Below are 19,288 nucleotides of genomic sequence, written 5' to 3'. Positions count from 1 at the left end.
GATAATATTTCTCAACATTGTCTAAAATCGCGAGAGAAAGTCAAATGTAGAGGACAATAAAAGTCTTAGGAAGTTCTTGAAGATTTGCTTCTTAACGTAGTTTACACGTAAATTGGAGAAACGAACATGACTCACGGGCACGCATGGTAGATCATTGTTGTTGTATAAATTCTCTTAAAGAAAAAACATTTCTTGTTCTTTGCAAAAATTATTTCTAAAAGTCTAAACCAAAGAGAAGAAAAGACTCTTGTCTTTTCCTAAAAAAATAATTAAAAAGACACGAGGACTGACACATGCGCGTAAAAAAGTTTGCAAACTGAAAGAAAAATAAACCAATACTATGCAAAAAAAATTTTTTTTTGCTTTCAAATACTCGACAAAACGTAATTGTTTATATTGTAATTATTCTCTATACAATATTAACATTTTAATAGCTGGAGTTAAAAAAAAGAGACCACAATCACGTCAGTGATAATGTTAATAATTCTAATTTCCATATGTGGAATAATTTTTGGGTGAAAAAAAAATTCTACTGGGATATATTTATAAGCTTTCGTCTATATTTTTTTCATCATGAATGTTGTATAACGACCACGTATAAAGTTTTAGATATTAAGAAATCTTCTTCCCGAGATTTTTAGATTAGGCCCTTTCATAATTATTACAGTCTCGCGTTGCTATATGTAGAAGAACCGGGAGGAGAAATACTTTCATTTGATCAATATTATAATGAAAAATTACAGTTCCTCACCTTGAAAAAAAATAATCATACAAAAAGAAATGTGACTTTCGAGCTGATTTGAGTCATTTTTTTTATTGCATACGTATTATATAGATGTGTATAATTATCTAATCTACTCAACATTTTATTTTCTAAAAGAAAATTTTCAGTTAGTCTACTTTTTCGAATTAGTTTTTTTTCTATATTAGTTCCCTTTATTTCTTTCATATAATTTAAAGAATTTTTAATTAAAATTCAAATTTATTGTAATTTAGAATTCGAAAATTTTCTTTTGTACTTTAAGTCAAAATTATTATTTTTTTTTTTTTGAGAAATATAATTAAAATTTTGTAAAATAATTGAATTCCTTTCAGCATTTTTATTAACATTGTATAGAAAACAATTTAATTTTTTTTGGACGCAATTGAACTGTAATTATATAGAAAATAATGGGATTCTTCAAAAGATTCTTGTTATTTTTGAAAATAATTGAAATTTTCATCGAATTTTATTAAATTTGTTAAAAATAGGAATTGAATTATTTTGAGTTTTATTAAAATTGTATTAAAAATAATTGAATTTCTACAAAGAATGTTATTATTCATAAAAATAATTTAATTCTCGCGAATTTTATTAAAATTTTTTTTAAAATAATAAAATCGTTACCGAAAAATATTACTGAAATTTTTGAAAATCAATATATTTATTTGAGAAATTTAATTAAAATTGTATAAAAAAGAATTATCATTTATTTGAAAAATTTAATTTGTATTGAAAATATTAAAATTTTTATAAACAATTTTTGTGAATATTATTAATAATAATTGGATTCTTTCGAGCTAATTGAATTAAAATTGTGTAGAAATTAGAAAAAAGTAAATTTTATCGAGAAATTTTATTTAAATTATATTGAAAATAATTTAATTGCGGCGAAGAATTTTATTGTTCATAAAAATAATTGAATTCCTACAAAGAATTTTATTCTTTCTGAAAATAATTGAATACTCGAAGAATTTTATTAAAAATTTTTTTAAATAATTGAATTTTTTCGGTAATTTTGATTGAAATTGAATTAAAAATAATTAAATTCCAGCGAAGAATTTTATTGAAATTTTTGAAAATAATAAATAATAATTAATGAGTGAATAAAATATTTTTTTTTAATTTGAAATTATTCAAATATTTAAGTTGTTATTTAAAAAAAAAAAAAATTTTATTTTCACAATAATATGTGGGCGTAATATTTTCTGGTTAAAATAATAAATCAATTAGTAATATAATGACTAATTAAATTCGTATTATAATTTTTATTAATAATAAAATAGTAACAGAAGATAAATCAAAATATTTGCTTTCCCTTTTTTCTGATAAGAATATTAAAAAAAACTTTAAAACACATTGAATATGTGAATAATTTTTATGATTCAATTTCCCCGTTCTGTTTAAAATTACATAAAGAATTAATCATCAATTTTATAGTATAACGCTATATACATAAATTCACAGTGTGTATCATTAAAATAATTCATATCGAGATATTGTTTCCATGCATTTTCCCTTTTTATTTAATTTAAAGTTCGTGTTTATATTTTAAATTATTAAATTTATTTTTCTTTTTAATTTCACTTCAAGTGAAAAATGCTAAATGTATTACATTACAGTTGGGAATAATATAGGTATTACTTAATAATTATGAAATTGAACGTTGAAAAAAAAGAATTATATTGTATGAATTCAACTTGTGCAAGAAAATCGTATGCGATAATAACATTTTATGTAAGAATTTTACACTATTAGAGATTAGGCACATGAAATAGAGTCTTCATTGAAAGTTGGAATATTTATTTATAAATCAATTATTTTACACTCCAAGACAAAAATGAAAAATAGTGCGGAAAAAAGAATTTACCAAATCGAGTTCATTTCTTACTTTTTGTTTCGAAAAGAATTTTTTTTTCTATCAAAAAAGAGAATTTTGTTTAAACAAAAAATAAGTTTACAGAAACATTGGGGAATTATTTTTTCTACATTGAAAATTTTTTTTTACTTCTGATTTCAATCTTTTGTAATTCGTCTTTTTTTCCTTTTCGCGTAATTTCGTCGTTTGCAATGAGGATATCCGATTCAAATTTACAATAATAGGATTTCTTTTATAAAAAAAAGTAAGGAAGAAAAAAAATCGAGACGTTCTGAAAGTTCTGACCCAGTAAACGAAAGAGAGAGAGAGAATCTAGAATAGTAGTCTTGTTGTTTCTTTTGACTTTGCATAACGGTCGTAATATTGTAACAATTTTGTTACGATGTTTGACACGCAATATCAAATCAACTCCTGGGTGCTTATAATAATAAGAAAGTGAAATACGATTAATAGCTCTCTGCGAAGCTGAAAATAAAGAATAAGTGGAAATTGTTACTTTGTCAGCTAGTTAATTTAAATTACGCGCTTGACTCAAATTAACTCGAAAGGCAAATTATTTCCTCTCCTTCTTTTTCTTATTTAAATATAATTTTTATTCTCTTCATTTTTCTAAAATTTTGATAATTTATAATTTTATTTTTTTTATCATTTCTGTTGAATTTAATTTAATTTTCTATAATTTTCTATTTTATTCTTAATTTCCCCCTTTTCTCCTATTTCTATTCAATATAATTATTATTCCATTTATTTTTCCAAGATTATAATTTTTATAATTTATAAATTCGAGAATTATTTACGAAAAAAATTAAAAATCAGAAATAAGATTTAAAATTTTTTTTCGTGAATAATTCTCTAATTAATTCTGTAATTAAAAAGCATAACTTACAATTCTGAAATGAGTGGAAAAAAATAATACTAATGCGGAAGAGAAATGCGGCTTTTAAACAATTTTATTGATATAAAATCAGGATAACGAAATAATCCAAGTCTATAAAAAAAAAGTTACGTGGAAAACAATAATTAGCCATTAAATTGAAAAAAAATATTTTTTATCATTAACTCGTGGTTTTTTTTTCATCCAGAATTATACAGATATCATAATATTAATAATAGCACATTACAACAATACAGTCTTTGATAAAAAAAAATATATTACACTCCAAAAATACACAAATATAAAAATTCCAAATATTCTTATTCCATATAAAATTTATTACTTTTAAAAAACACATTTATTTCAGTGAATATTTATTTATTAAAAATAGCTTTATTAAAAATAAAATATTTGTGTAATTTTGAAGATGTAATTCAAGTCTTCAAACCCATATTTTACTTTAAATACAGGATATCACGATAGTGTGTACAATGCAAAAATAATTAGAAAATTAGAAAATAATTTCTTTAAAAGAGCGATGGATTTTTGGAAAAAAAATTGAAGTTGCTATAGGTATCAAAAATTTTCTGTTCAATTCTATTGGGAAATTCTATTTTATTGGTGAATTTATTATTTATTAACTACTAATTATTAATTACTAATGATTAAGTAGTAATTATTAATTATTAATTAATCACTAAGTAGTAATTATTAGTTACTAATTATTAATTAATCACTAAGTAGTAATTATTAATTATTAACTATTATTTTTTATTACCTTTTATTTAATATTTCTTTGAATTTCACATTTTTAGTGTCTTTATTCTGACGAGAAATTTTTCTTACGTATCTAAATCACAGTTCTCGTTTTTTTTTTCGACAAAATAGTTTCGCCGTTAATCAGCGACTTTTCCAAAAAGTTGAACCTTTGAAAATGCTCCCTTGCAACCACTGTTCGACATCAATAAATGCTCCTTTAGTCGATTGAAATCCTCGTCGGAAACTTTAAGATGTGATTCATTAATTGCGTCCTTTATACACTTTACTATCGACTCCTCTCCAAGTGATTCGAATACTATCGATTTTACCGGTACGTCTTCCTTTTCGAAATTATTTTCAATACTCCTCACACTTCCCTGTAAGTCTAAACTTCTTCTCAGATAATTATCGGTGACTTGTGTATTAAATAGAGCGAGAATTAAAACACAAAGATTTGACGCACGTTTTTTTAGTGAATGAGAAAAATATGCGGCATCCGATATATCTTCGGTGGATAAATTCTCGAGGACGATGACATTACATTGACATATCGATAGTTTTGAGTAGGCTTCGTTAATTTTATTGTAAATCGGTGGAAAATATTCGAAATGATAGTAACTGTTCGGTAGGGAATTTTTGATAATATTTGCCACGTGAGTTTTTCCCACACCTGTACCGCCAACGAATGTTAGAATTTTGAAATTTGTACTGTCTAGGGTGAGAAAATTGATGAGATTACGCAGTGCCTTCTCCTGTCCGTGAACTTGTTTTGGAAGATTTTCCGTGACATTTGTAAAATTGAATTTTGGATTAAAGAACATTGTTGTTGTTTCTGGTTGATTGAAAATTGCCGAAATCAAAACAACGACAATCGGAAGTAGTAGAAAGAAAATAATTTGCCAACAAGAACAACTGTAAATTGGCTTCTGTTTCTTCTCTTGCATCAGTGGGCGTAATTTTTTTTTTCCTTTCTCAAGCTCCTGTTTTATGTTGACAATTTCTTTGGGGACTGAATTTCTAATTGGTGTTAGATTTAGATTTTCCTTTAAATTATTAGTGTCGGCTTGCTTGAATGTAAATTGACTGAATGATCGGCTAACACTTAGGGGATTTATTTCTTCTTCCGATGAACTTGAGACGTTTGTTATTCCCGAACGACTTGATCTCGCAAGTTTCGATGGTGTCAACACTATTGAAGGTGTGCCGGTTGTAAAAGTTGTCGTCGTTGTCGGTGTTGGCGGTAAGGGAAAGAAAGAGGGAAATGATTTTTTAGGACCAATGCGAGGATATATTGGCTTTTCCTCACTCGACTCCTCCACTTCCATATATTCCGGTTTTTCGTCCTTCATTTTTTGGTTTTTTTCAAAAACCCGATTTTTTATTGTCGTAATTAAATTCTTCTGTGAATTTTCATTGCCATTCGATTTCTCTTGTTGTTGGGAGTTTTTTACCTGTCTAACATACAAAAAGTGTAAATAACAAACATTTAGATAAACAGGGTTACCACAGATGAACTACAAAAGGTTTCAATTTGCAATTTACTATTTACAATTTACTATTTTCAATACAATTTTAATAAAATTTCTCCAAAAAATTGAATTATTTTTGTAGGAATTCAATTATTTTTAATACAATTCTAATAAAATTTCTCGAAAGAATTCAATAATTTTGAAAGTTTTCTCAATTAAATTATTTTTAATTCGTTTTTATTTACCTTAAATTATTTTTGATATCTACTACCTATTTGAATAAAGTTTTCCAAAAGAATTAAAATTAATTAAAAACAAATTCTTTATTTTTTATTAATTTCTCCGCAATAATTCCATTATTTTTATAAAAAATAAAATTTTTTTACAGGGATTCAATTTTTTCCATAAATAATGAAATTCTTTTTAGGAATTCAATTATTTTCATAAACAATAAAACTCATCCCAGAATTTCAATTATTTTTAATAATTAATTTACTTGAATTTTTTCAAAATTATTTCAAGTTTTTATTTTCTAAATATATTAATTGAAGAATTTCCGAATAATCGTAATTTCGTAAAATTTAATTGCAAACAAATGGATTTGAAAATTGTCAAAGAATTTTTTCAAAAATTATTAAAAATAATCGATTTAAAGAAGAATTAGTTAAAAATTCTGGAAAATAATAATTGAATCGAAATGATTTATTTTAAATAAAACTTGATGTTTCCGAATAATTTTACAATTATAGAAATTCGTAAGTAAATGTAATTTAGAACATTTTTTTGACTATCTATAATTATTTTTAGAGTGAATCAAAATATTCTTTAGGGTCAGGGAAAAAGTCAAAATTTTGTCTGTAAATCAGGGAAAAGTTAGAGAAAAATAAAATTTTTGTGGCAACCCTGATAAATAAACAAAGAGAATATATATACAAACCTTGGAAACTTTCTATCAAAATATTTTTCCCACCTGTGTGGGTTGATAATGTTTTCGCTATTTTCAAACTGATTTGATCTTGTGAATAAAAATCCGCTTGATTCGATAAATTTAGATTTAGTTTCACAGTCGAAAATTTGTAATGAAGCGAAATTTTTTTCAATAATATCCAAAAGCTCCTCAAATGTCTCCTGTTATGGAAAAGAAATTTAATTAGACATAACCTCCAAATTTGAGGCAGAACATTTCATTAATCTTACTTCGGACATTTCTTGATTTGAGTTATTCATTGGAAAACTGGTATATTAGGGAAAATTTTTGTTACTTTCTTTACCTTCTTTTAGTTACTTGGTTTGTTTGGTTGAATGTTTAAGTTGTTTATTTATAAAAAGTCGAAATTGGGTAAAAACAAAAAAGTTACGTGTCTCCAACTTCAAAATTGTTTACAGTTTACACTTTTCCTATACAAGTTCTATAATTAATACATTTATATGAGAGAATAAATTTTTTTATCACACACTGGAAAAAAGGAACTATTTTAAAAAACTAAAAATTATTTCCTTCCAAATCTTTGAAATAATTTTAAAAAACATGCTTTTTAAAAAAAAAATACTGATTTTTCTCTGGTGGAAATAAAAAGAACTGTGAGATATATTTTACGTGTCGGTAAATAAAAAAAACTGTTGATAAAACAGAACTGTCAAAACGTCAAATATTGATTTATAGGTTATGTTCATTGTTAAAAAGGTTGATGATGGCAAAATCTGCTCATGTATTTTAGTACTCTTGCAAAAAATCAATTATTCCCTTTGAAAAAAATTAATGTCACGTGAAATTATTACAAATTGAAGAGAAAATAAGTAAAATTTAGATTGGTCTAGTGCTGTCTATAATATTCTTTTAGTTCAGTTTTTATTTTACTATCCGAGGGTTTAGTGTTATCCCAGTGCGACGAAACACACACACAAGGCGAGGCTATTTCCGTGTTTTCTGTGTTTATTAATTCGTAATGTGAATATTGTAAATCCTGTAAATTAAAAATAGAAAAATCTTATCATAATGTCGAGAAAAAATTACTTTATCGGTTCCTTATGGTTCCTTTTGACATTGAGCATTGCCACCGCAAGGATACACAAATTGGAAATAAGGGTAAATAATTTCCACTATTCATAAATAATTTTTCACTATAATCAGGATTATTTAAGAGAATTGAAAAAAAACGCTAAAAAGAAGTTTATATTGGGAAAAGAATATTTATTTTTCAAAAGATAAATTGGTGAAGTTTATCGGCTTACCGGTTTTAAGATAACGCTAATGTTTCTTTTTATTATGTACTGGACAATATTATTTTTTTTTTATTTCAGAACGATAATCGACGATTTATTTCGTTGAGTACTTTTGGATTTTACCTGGGAGGTGTTTTAAGTGTGAATTTGACGAATTTCAAGGCCAGTCCCTACAATGAGAATCATGTGGTAATTATTTCCAAACATTACATTTCTTATTGCAATTCATGACTAATCCTTTTTTGCTCCAATTTTTAATTGGTTTCTACAAAATCTAAAAAATCCATTTTATCTTCTATGCTTTTCTATTTTAATGCACAGGAATAACTTCCACTTTCATCTTTCGAAGCGAATGAAAATGAGTTATTGATTTTTAAGATTGAGACTTCAATAATACTTTTTAATTACGCTTTAGAAATTTTCTTTCACGTTTTTATTTATTCATTTCTTTCTTTTCTTTCATGTAAAAATGGAACTATTTTTTTAATTCAATTTTTTTATAAAATTCTTTTTTTTTTTGAAAATGTGGAAGAATTAACACACTTGGGGAAATTTTAATGAATTATGTAAACAAAATTATAAATAACGTGCGTCCTTGAATGGGGAAAATAGAAAAAAAATTGTCTATTTTTATTATAGTTATAGTTTTGAATTTTTTATGATTAATTTTTAGTTTTTGGGAAAAAAGAACTTGTTTTGTTATTTTTTTTTGTCGTAAATTACCTTAAAATCTAATGTATTTTTCAATTGATATCGATTTCTAACGATGACGTATGAAAGCTGAATAAAGGAATCTTAATCTATCAATATTAGTTCAAGGCCAAAAGAAATAATATTTTATAGAGGACGATTTTTATTTGTTCCTTACAAAAATTGGATATAGTACAGTTTTCACGATAGAAGAAATTTTATTTCTTTTCGAAACTTATGCAAATTATCATTTGTCTAAATATGGAATTAATTTTGATTTCGATTTCGAATCGAAATATTCAATTTACTTTTTGTTCCTTTTTTTTGTCAATTTAGTCAGAAATATGTTAATTGTTATTTTCCTGGAATTTAGTTGATTGATTATTAATTATTTACTGCTGACAATTATTAGTTTAATTATTAATTACTTAGTACTCAAAATTGTTAGTTTAATTATTAATTACTTACTGTTGAAAATTATTACTGAAAAGTATTACTTTGGCTATTATGTATTTGTTATTTTAATTTTAATATTCTTTTTACTTTTTTTTTTTTATTTTAATTTTTGTTTGTCTAACTCAGCAAAATTTTGGAGAAATTTGATGATGATCGTAAGTCATTGTTGGGCGTTACTTTACAGGAAATGAGTAACTAAGTATACGAATATTAAACAAGACGTTGGCACGAAATTTTCAAACAATAACACGCTTTGGAATTTTAAATGCCGTGAAACGACTGTAACAGCTTTATGAAAGTTTTCATTATCTGAAAATATATTTACCTTTCATTATTTTATGAAGAAGAGATTAACCCTATTTTGCTATTCAAACAAATTTTCCTTGGATCTACTTTTTTTGCAAAATTTTTGTTGTTTACTTTATTATTTATAAAAATAATTGAAGAATTTTGGAAAAGTCATAATTAAATTCTTGCGGAGAATTTTATTAAAATTATATTGAAAATAATTTAATATTTTATGAGAAATTTTCATTAAAATTTCATTTTTATTGAAAAAAATTGAATTTATTCGAAACAATTTATTGAAACTTTTGATAAATAATTAAATTTTTTTGCAGAGTTTCTTTGGATTTTTTTCAAAATAATATATTTTTTAATATTTTTAATTGAAAATTATAATCCTGTTTGTTAATAATTGTATCTAATTAAAAAATTTATTATTTAATTTCATTAACACTTTTTGGTAAATTCTTCCTAGAATTTTATTGAAATTTTTGAAAATAATTCAATTCATTGAAGAATTTTATTACATTTTTTAAAAATATTTGAATCCTTTTGAGAAATTTTATTAAAACTGTATTGAATGTACATAATTGAATTCCCGAGAAGGATTTAATTAAATTTACAAAAATAATTCAATTCTTGAGATGAATTTAATTTATATTTTTAAAAATAATTGAATTCTTATACGGAATTTTATTAAATTTTTTTTTTTGAAAATTCAATTCTATCGAGAAATTTAATTAAAATTGTATTGAAAATAATTAAATTATTTTGAGAAATTTTATTAAAATTTGATTAAAAATAATTGAATTTCTACAAAGAATTTGATTATTTATAAAAATATTTGAATTCTCGGGAAGAATTTAATTAAAATTTGATTAATAATAATTGAATTTCATCAAAGAATTTTATTATTTATAAAAATATTTGAATTCATTCCAAGAAATTTGTTTATTTATTAATTTATACATTCATCACGGTCAAGTTTATTAAAACTTTATAAAAATAATTGAAAATAATTGAATTGTTTTGAAGAATTTCTTTGAATGTTTTAAAAATAATATTTTTTTTAATTTTGATTAGAAATTTGAAAAGTAATTAATTTTATGAAAAATTTCTTTTAAGTTTTTAAAATAATCGGGTTTTTCAATAATTGTGTTTTAAAATTTGATTAATAAATTTTATTAAAATTTTTGAAAATAATTGAATTTTTCCCAGAAGTTTATTACATTTTTTGAAAACAATTTAATTATTTCGAAGAATTTTATGAAAATCTGTAAAAGTAATTCAATTCTTTCGAGAAATTCTATTCAAATTTGATTGAAAATATTTTGAATTCCAGTAAAGAATTTTATTATTTATAAAAGTAATTAAAATCTTTCGAAGAAATTAGTTAAAATTTTCTAAAAATATTTTAAGCCTCTCAAGAAATTTTATAAAAATTCTATTGAAAGAAATTGAATTGAGGCCTTGGATCCAATAACTCGCCCGACGCTCGGAGGAACGCGCAACTGCCAGTCAGTGAGCAGTGAGCGCCTCTGGGCCACTCACTGCTACCCGACTGGTATTAGCGCGTGCCTTCGAGCGTCGGGCGAGTTATTGGATCCAAGGCCTCAATTTTTGAGAGGAATTTTATTAAAATATAATATTCTGTTATTTATTGATTAATTGAATTGTCATTAATATTATAAATTTAGAAAAAATTTATAATTATAATTTAGAATTTACAATTTTATTAATAGTGTTATTAATTTTGTTTTTAGTTTGGCTTCACCTTGGACCGAACGACAAGTGATGCAATGAATCCTTATCTTGAAAGTCATCAGGAGAAATGTCTATTGCAAGGATCATCGAATCCAAAATCGGAATGGGATAAAAAGGACGACAGTGAAGTTATATACTTCACGATGGATTTAAAAAATAACACGTAATTATCAATTGATTTAATCTTTAATTCTCTTTTATTCTTCAATTAGAGATGAAAATCAAAATAATTGATTTTTCTTCAGAAAAACTAAATGTTAAATTTCCCTAGTTTTGAACGTATCAAATGAATGAATTTCAATTCAGATGAATGAAATTTTTTCAATGAAGTTCGAAGGGAGTGACAAAAAAATGTTCAACGTTCGAAACATTTAATATTTTCCGAATTTTTTTCAAAGTGTAATTTAAAATTAAAATTAGTAATTATTAGTTTATTAATATAGATTACAATTTTATTTATAATATTTAAATATATAATTTAAATTAAATTATATGTTAATTGTTAAATTAAATTAATCAAAAATTAGTTAAAATTTCAAGTGGAAGAAAAGAGAATTATTTTCAATCTTGGATTTTGATTTTCAATCTCTGATAATTCGTCTTGGTAATTTAATGGATAATTTCTTCTAAAAATAAATATTATCTGTCGCAGAATGAGAGTCAATTGCAGTCTTAGTGTTAATACAGTTCACATTTACAAAGATGAGAGCATGATGCCAGCTGTTCGAGCCAAGAGAGGTTCTCTATCAACTCCATTCAGTGATAGCGCTCTCATTTCACGTCGTAAACGCAACACTTCCGGTTTTGGTAAAATTTTCATTTTCCTCATTATTGAATTTTCGATATAGATTGAAATTTATTTTTTTGGATTATTTTTTTAAATTGTTTTTTATTTGCAAAAGGAAAAAAACTTTTTCTATGGAAACTTAGAGGAGCAAAAAAAAAAAATTTCCTCGCACTGAAAGAAAATGAATTTCTTGATGAAAAGTCTCTGAGAATATAATTCTTGCTGTTTCTTTGAAGAGATGATATTTTATGAGAGGACACGCGTAATTTTGGCATGATTCCAATGGGGTAGTTTTGAACGAGCTGTGACGATGGGAAGAATAGTCCGTTACATTGTTCTCGAATTTATTTCTTTCATTGCTTTGCAAATTCTCGCAACTTATAAACACGTAACATCTGGCGTGTAAATATTATATCTTAATAATAGATGAAAATTTTTTTTTCTCTTCTTTTTTCGAGTGAGAACATTGCTCCTTCATCTTGAGAAATTATTATAATTTTCTCTCTTGAAAATGCTTTCAATCGTAAAACAGGAAATTCTCGAAATATAAACCTCCTACATTTCGCACATTTATTCTTCACAGAAGTTATTAATAAATTCATAGAGTTACTGCACACTCAACAGGTGGACGATATTTTGGCATCCCGTTTGCTTGAATCACTGTTGTACTATCAGTGACAAATCTAGAAAATTATTTTCCAGTTTACTATTTCATTTAATCGAATCGTTTATCGTCTTGTATTTTATGGTAGAAATGGTTTCTTTTTTTCATTTTAAAGCGGAGAGAATTTTTTTTTTATTAATTGGTACGTTTTTTTTAATTTTGTAATTTGGAAAATAGATTTTGATAGACGAGGAATTTTAATGATAAATTGATGAATAAGGGGATTTTTTAAACTTAATTTTTGACAAACTTTTTATTTTTCTCCTCTTTGGGTGATTAGGAAAAATTGTTGGAATTGTAAACTTCTTAATCGATTTATTCCTTGCATTCGGGTCATGTAATGACAAGATCAATCTAGCAGCGGGAAGTTTAGTTGGTCGTTGCTAAAAATACTCGGCTTCGTTCTCGTTCTTATAAATAACTTGAATCTCATGTATTTCTGAGGGTCGAATTAGGTGATTGTCCTCACACACCGAACGCCAATAAGATAAGAAATTTATTTCACCCCAGGTTTCGATTATGTCACACGAGGGAAATTTTCTTCTAAAACGGTTTTTCTTAATATAAATTTTGAAATTAAATTCAAATTTCAATTCTAATTAAAATTCTAATAAAAATTTTTGAAAATCTAATTTTTATAGAACTTTAAATTACAAATTAAAGAAATAATTAGTAAAAAAAATCTAATTTGTCACAATTATTATTATTTAAAAGATGGAGGAATCCACCAAGTTCAATGTTTTCATTAAAAAGGTTTTTAATAATTAAAATGTAAAATTTTTGAAAATTAAAATTTGAAAAACTTTAATTAAAAATTTTTAAAATCAAATTTTTAAGAACTTTAATTAAAAATTTTAAAAATACAAATTGAATTCTCAAAAACATTAAATGACATATTTTCAATTAAAAATAAAAATGAAAATTAATCAAAATTAGATTGCTTTCAGGTTTCTTAATAATTGAAGTTAAACATTTGATTATTGAATTTTATTAAAATTTTTGGAGATAATTTAATCCATCTCAGAATTTTCTTAAATTTTTTGAAAATAACAGAATTAATTGGAAGAATTTTATTAAAATATTGAAGATAATTGAATTTTCTCAAAGAATAGATACTATTAATAATTTTACTAAAATTATAAATAGCAAATTCGATTTTCAGGGTGTCTAACGGTCAGGAAAGTTAGAGAATTTTTTTGGTCAGGGAAAAGTCATGGAAAAGTCGGGGGAATGTCAGAGAATTTCATTGAAAGTCAGGGAAATTTCTAAAAATTTATACAAAAATTAAAATTTTTGTGAATAAAAAATTTTGTTAATCTAACAAAACTTAAAAGATTTTTAGGTTATCGTTTGTTTCTATCATTAGATATTAATTTATTGTTAAATATGTCAGATACCATATTTTTGTTCCAAGAAAGCAAAAATAAAATTAGTAAAACGTCAGGGAATTATTTTCTCAGTCCTTGTTAGACACACTGCATAAATAAGTAAAGTGTTTTTAAAAAGCCCAAAAATATTGAAGCTAAATGCCACAAAAAAAAAAAAGAAAAAATGTTGAATTTTAAGAAATTCGGTTTAAGAAATTTCGGTTTTTTGCACTGAGAAAACTGGAGAGTCAAATTCAGAGGTTCAAAAAGTGTATGTTTTCTTTGCTTATGAAGAGAGTTGAATAGTCCTTCTAAAATAAATTTTGAATTGATAATGGAAATCTACTTGTATATTCTCTCCCATTATATCTGAGGCAAGATCTGAGGGTTAAAAGTTGCGCAGAAAATGTGTACGATCTGATGCGCGCGAAATTATTTTTCTGACATTTTATGTATTTAATATAGGGGTTAGGTTGCCATATTTATTCATTTCGCGCCGGATAAGGAAGGGATTTCTCAAGATGGTTAATATGTCCCTCTGTTATAAACTCATTTTCCTTCCAAGAGAAATGGCACGAATGTCTGTCAATGGTGTATTTGAACATTTAGATTGTTATCCAATAGCTAACTCTCAAATATGAACGATTTGTCCCTCCAGATGTTTAGTCCAATACTCCAGTTTTCTCAGTGTGATAATTTTAGATTTTTTACCAAAGGGTGGAGACTTTTCAATAAGTAAAGTATTTTTGAAGAGCCCAAAAATATTGAAGCTAAATGCCAAAAAAAGAAGAAAAAATGTTGAATTTTAAGAAAGTCAGTTTTTCGAATTTTTGATAATTTTATAACAATTGTTTTCTAAAGTAATTGAATTTCTGAAAGAATTTTTTTATTTATAAAAATAATTAAATTGTTTCGAAAAATTTATTGAATTCTTGCGAAGAATTTTAGTAAAATTTTTGAAAATAATGAACAATAATTAATTATGTACATAATAAGTGAATTTTTAAAATTTTGAATTTGAAATTATGCAATAATTGAAGTTTATTTTTGAAAATAAAAAATTCTGTAAATTACATAATACTACTAATAAATTATTTTTTGTGTTTGTATTACATTTATATATTTTTTTTTTAATGAAAAGCAAATTTTAATTGTATAGAAAAATTAAAAACTTAAAAGTTTTGTTAATTAATGTTAATGAAAATTCTAATTGAAAATTGTTTTGAATATTGCAGAACTGGGAAAATCAGCTGAAAATGGTGAGAAAAATTTGGAAACGAATGTGTGCTCCCGCCTTCAATTGCCAATGACGGTTGATGTGAAAAATGGAGAAAAATACTACAACACGAGCTTTTTCATGAAAGTTTATACGAAACAAGAGGAAGGACTTTATAATTTTTATTTCCATAGTTGTCCTAATTACAAAAATGATGATGTATTTGTCGATTTTACTGTAAGTGATGAAGATATTATACATATTTCATTTATATGATTTAATAATATTGTAATGAAGCTGTAATTAATTGATGTTCATATTCAAACAGCAATTAATTTTCTGAATTATTTTAATAGATGCACATTAGAGAGAGCAACCACGATAATTATCTGAGCGCTGGCGAAATGCCATTACCTGCATTATACTTCATGATGGCACTTCTCTTTTTTCTCTCCGGATGTTTTTGGGTCTTTATTCTAAAGAAGAGCAAGTTAGTTCTTTTTTTTTTGTAATTTATAAATTATAAAATATATAATTATTAAATTAGATATAAATTACAAAGTATATGATTTATTATCGTGAGTTATTTGTAGATTGTAAATATTTTATTGAAAAATGAAAAACAGTTTAAGGGAAATTGTTTTTAAATGTAGCAAAAATTGTTTAATATTTTATGTAATGGCAAATTATTTTTTATTTAATTTAATTATTTTTAGGCATCAAGTTTTCAAGATACATTATCTTATGGCAATTCTGGTCTATCTTAAGTCACTGTCGCTTCTGTTTCATGGAATTAATTATCATTTTATCCAAACTAAGGGAGAACATGTTGCAGCCTGGGCTATTCTCTACTATATAGCGCATTTGTTGAAAGGAGCTGTTCTATTCATAACTATTGTACTAATTGGAACTGGTTGGACATTCATTAAACACATTTTAGCCGATAAGGATAAGAAAGTATTTATGATTGTTATACCACTTCAGGTAAACATTTTCAATATTATTTCTAATTTCTTATTTATTAAATTTTTGCAACTATTATTTTTATCAAAAAAATTGTTTTAATAATTTTTTTCAAAGTAAAAATGATACATTGTTTTTCTCTCTGTTAAAAATACGGAAACAAAATTAAATTCTCTCTATAATTTAATTATTATTTATTATAATTTTTTATTAGAAGAAAATATTCAGGTAAAAATGAAACAAAATGCAAATTTATCTTTCCTGTTAAAAATAGAGAAACGAAATTAAAATCTCTATGTAATTCAATTATTTATTATAATTTTTTAAGTTAAAAGGAAACAAAATGTAAATTTATCTTTCCTGTTAAAAATTTTATTTAAAATACAGAAACGAAATTTAATTCTCCGTTTAATTTAATTATTATTTGTTGTACACAGTTCATGTCTTTCAACTTTGAACGTGATTTAATTTAATTACTTTAATCATAATTAATAAGTAAACAAATAGATAATAATATTTTTCGAAAATAATTAAATATAAAGGAAATTCAAACTAATGGAAAGACTTCGATTTTTTAACAAATAGATAATAATTACTATTTTTCGAAAAAAATGGATATAAAAGAAATTCGGACTAATGGAGAAATTTTGATTATTTCTTTTTTTTAGGTTTTAGCAAACGTGGCGGAAATTATAATTGAGGAGAGTGAAGAGGGTGATATAGAGCATAAAACTTGGAGGGACGTTTTCATATTGGTCGATTTACTTTGCTGTGGTGCGATAATGTTCCCAGTTGTCTGGAGCATTCGACATCTTCAAGAAGCCTCTCACACTGTCGGCAAGGCTGCTATTAATTTACGAAAACTCAAGCTTTTTCGGCACTTCTACATTATCATAGTTTGTTACATTTACATCACTAGGATTATAGTGTACTTAATGAAGGTATTTAACTGGAAACATTTATTTTAAATATATTTAAGAAACATTATTTAAATTCTGATGTTTTTTAAAATATATTTTTAATTTTCATAATTATAATTAAGATTAAAAAATTTCATTTAAACTGAAATTCAGATTTGTTGGTAAAATGTTTAATTTTGAAATTAATATTTATTGAATTTTATTTTAATTCGAATTTAAATTTGTTGGTAAAATTTTTAATTTCGATATTAATTTTAGTTAAGTTTTCTATTAATTTGAATTTAGATTTGTAGGTAAAATTTTTAATTTTGACATTAGTAATAATTGAATTTTATTTTAATTCGAATTTCAATTTGTTGACGATAAAATTTTTAATTTCGATATTAATATTGAATTTCATAGATATTAATTTGCATTTAGATCTGTTGGTAAAATTTTTAATTTTCATATTAAAATTAATTGAGTTTCATATTAATTTGAACGTAGATTTATAGGTAAAATTAAAAAAATTTGATATTAATAACAACTGAATTTTATTAAAATTGAAATTTAGATTTGTTGACGAAATTTCTAATTTTCTTATTAATATTAATTGAATTTTATTTTAATTCGAATTTCAATTTTTTTTTTTGAATAATTTGAATAATAATAGGGTAATAATTCCTGAAGTGGGCCCCTATTTTTCATTGGGTCGGTGGATTTTTCTCATTCTTATATGTTTCGATAGCCTATGATGGTATAATAAAAACCTGTAAATAGTTTTCCGAAATTCGAATATTTACCAAAGTTATTCAAGGTCAAAGTAATTTGTAGCGTTTTAGTAAAAAGCTAATTACTCGCGATTGGATGAACCGATTTTAATAAAAATTGGAGGAGAGTTTACCTAAAGAATTGTACTTTAGATAAATGATCAAAATTTTAATTAAAAAATATAATTTGTTTAAATAAATTAACTTTTTAATTTTTGGGGTTAAAAAAAAATTTGTTCTCCATCTTTTTTTTGGATTTTTTTTAAATAATCAAATAGAGAATACTTTTAAGATTTTGTTTCAACAATAAAAAAGTGGGATTCTCTATCACTTTAGAAAATATAATATTTTTAGTTACAAAATTTTTTGAAAAGTTAAAGAAATTTGAAGCAAAACAAATGAATGAACTAAACTTGGTTGGTTAAAATTGTCGAGTTTAGTTCATTCATTTGTTTTGTTTCAAATTTCTTTAACTTTTCAAAAAAATTTGTAACTAAAAATATTATATTTTCTAAAGTGATAGAGAATCCTACTTTTTTATTGTTGAAACAAAATCTTAAAAGTATTCTCTATTTGATTATTTAAAAAAAATCCAAAAAAAAGATGGAGAACAAATTTTTTTTTAACCCCAAAAATTAAAAAGTTAATTTATTTAAACAAATTATATTTTTTAATTAAAATTTTGATCATTTATCTAAAGTACAATTCTTTAGGTAAACTCTCCTCCAATTTTTAATAAAATCGGTTCATCCGATCGCGAGTAATTAGCTATTTACTAAAACGCTACAAATAACTTTGACCTTGAATAACTTTGGCAAATATTCGAATTTCGGAAAACTATTTACAAGTTTTTATTATGCCATCATAGGCTATCGAAACATATAAGAATGAGAAAAATCCACCGACCCAATGAAAAATAGGGGCCCACTTCAGGAATTCTTACCCAATAATAATATTAATAATAATAATATTAATATGTAATTTTAATAATTGAATTTCCTTTTTATTCGAATTTAGATTTGTTAGTAAACTTTTTAATTTTCAAATAAATATTAATTTAATTTTACTTTAATTCGAATTTAGATTTATTAATAGAATTATTAATTATTTAATGATACGAATATTAATTGAATTTTATTTGAATAGAAATTTAGATTTATTGGTAACATTTGTTGGTAAAATTTTTTTGCAGATTACTGTTCCATTCCAATATGAATGGTTGGATGAAATGTTTCGAGAGATGGCAACTTATGTTTTCTTCGTGTTGACCGGTTATAAATTCCGGCCAGCTTCCGCAAATCCATATTTCACGTTGAACGATGAACTAATACAGGGAGATGACGATGATGAAATGGACGTAGTGTGAGTAGATATCGAAAAACTTTTTTTTTACATTTTTCAAAATCTTACTTTCGACCCAAATGAAAATTATGTTTGTTTTAAATGCATCTTTCATTTTGTTT

At 24.3% G+C, this 19,288-nt stretch overlaps 2 protein-coding genes across 4 annotated transcripts in view; one reads left to right on the top strand and one right to left on the bottom strand.

The window, feature by feature from the left end:
• Window positions 1-19,288, top strand: part of LOC122508780 (protein GPR107) — a 29,106-nt gene that overhangs the window by 7,028 nt on the left and 2,790 nt on the right. Inside the window, exons 1-9 of one of the 3 annotated variants that reach the window (XM_043622330.1) lie at window positions 7,397-7,827; window positions 8,043-8,153; window positions 11,159-11,322; window positions 11,812-11,966; window positions 15,213-15,430; window positions 15,550-15,683; window positions 15,910-16,177; window positions 16,825-17,097; window positions 19,018-19,187. In XM_043622330.1, the coding sequence (XP_043478265.1) occupies window positions 7,738-7,827; window positions 8,043-8,153; window positions 11,159-11,322; window positions 11,812-11,966; window positions 15,213-15,430; window positions 15,550-15,683; window positions 15,910-16,177; window positions 16,825-17,097; window positions 19,018-19,187 (1,583 nt within the window). In that variant the 5' untranslated portion in view covers window positions 7,397-7,737. Of the gene's footprint in view, window positions 1-7,396; window positions 7,828-8,042; window positions 8,154-11,158; window positions 11,323-11,811; window positions 11,967-15,212; window positions 15,431-15,549; window positions 15,684-15,909; window positions 16,178-16,824; window positions 17,098-19,017; window positions 19,188-19,288 lie in introns of those variants that run through there. The other 2 variants (XM_043622322.1, XM_043622334.1) reach the window with 2 other exon arrangements.
• LOC122508797 lies at window positions 4,214-6,869 on the bottom strand. Its single transcript, XM_043622351.1, has 2 exons — window positions 6,679-6,869; window positions 4,214-5,727 (listed from the first exon to the last, which is right to left on the bottom strand). Exon 2 carries the CDS (start codon window positions 5,619-5,621, stop codon window positions 4,410-4,412), a length of 1,212 nt encoding a protein of 403 aa, XP_043478286.1. The 5' UTR covers window positions 5,622-5,727; window positions 6,679-6,869; the 3' UTR covers window positions 4,214-4,409.

This window comes from Leptopilina heterotoma, unplaced genomic scaffold (assembly GCF_015476425.1).
Source record: "Leptopilina heterotoma isolate Lh14 unplaced genomic scaffold, ASM1547642v1 Lhet_114, whole genome shotgun sequence".
NCBI lineage: Eukaryota > Metazoa > Arthropoda > Insecta > Hymenoptera > Figitidae > Leptopilina > Leptopilina heterotoma.
Note: the sequence above shows the minus strand (reverse complement) of the source record. Positions and strands in the feature narration are given on the sequence as shown.

Excerpts from the sequence above, each read along its gene's own strand:
- LOC122508797 (XM_043622351.1), bottom strand. The coding sequence starts at position 5,621 with ATGAAGGACGAAAAACCGGAATATATGGAAGTGGAGGAGTCGAGTGAG.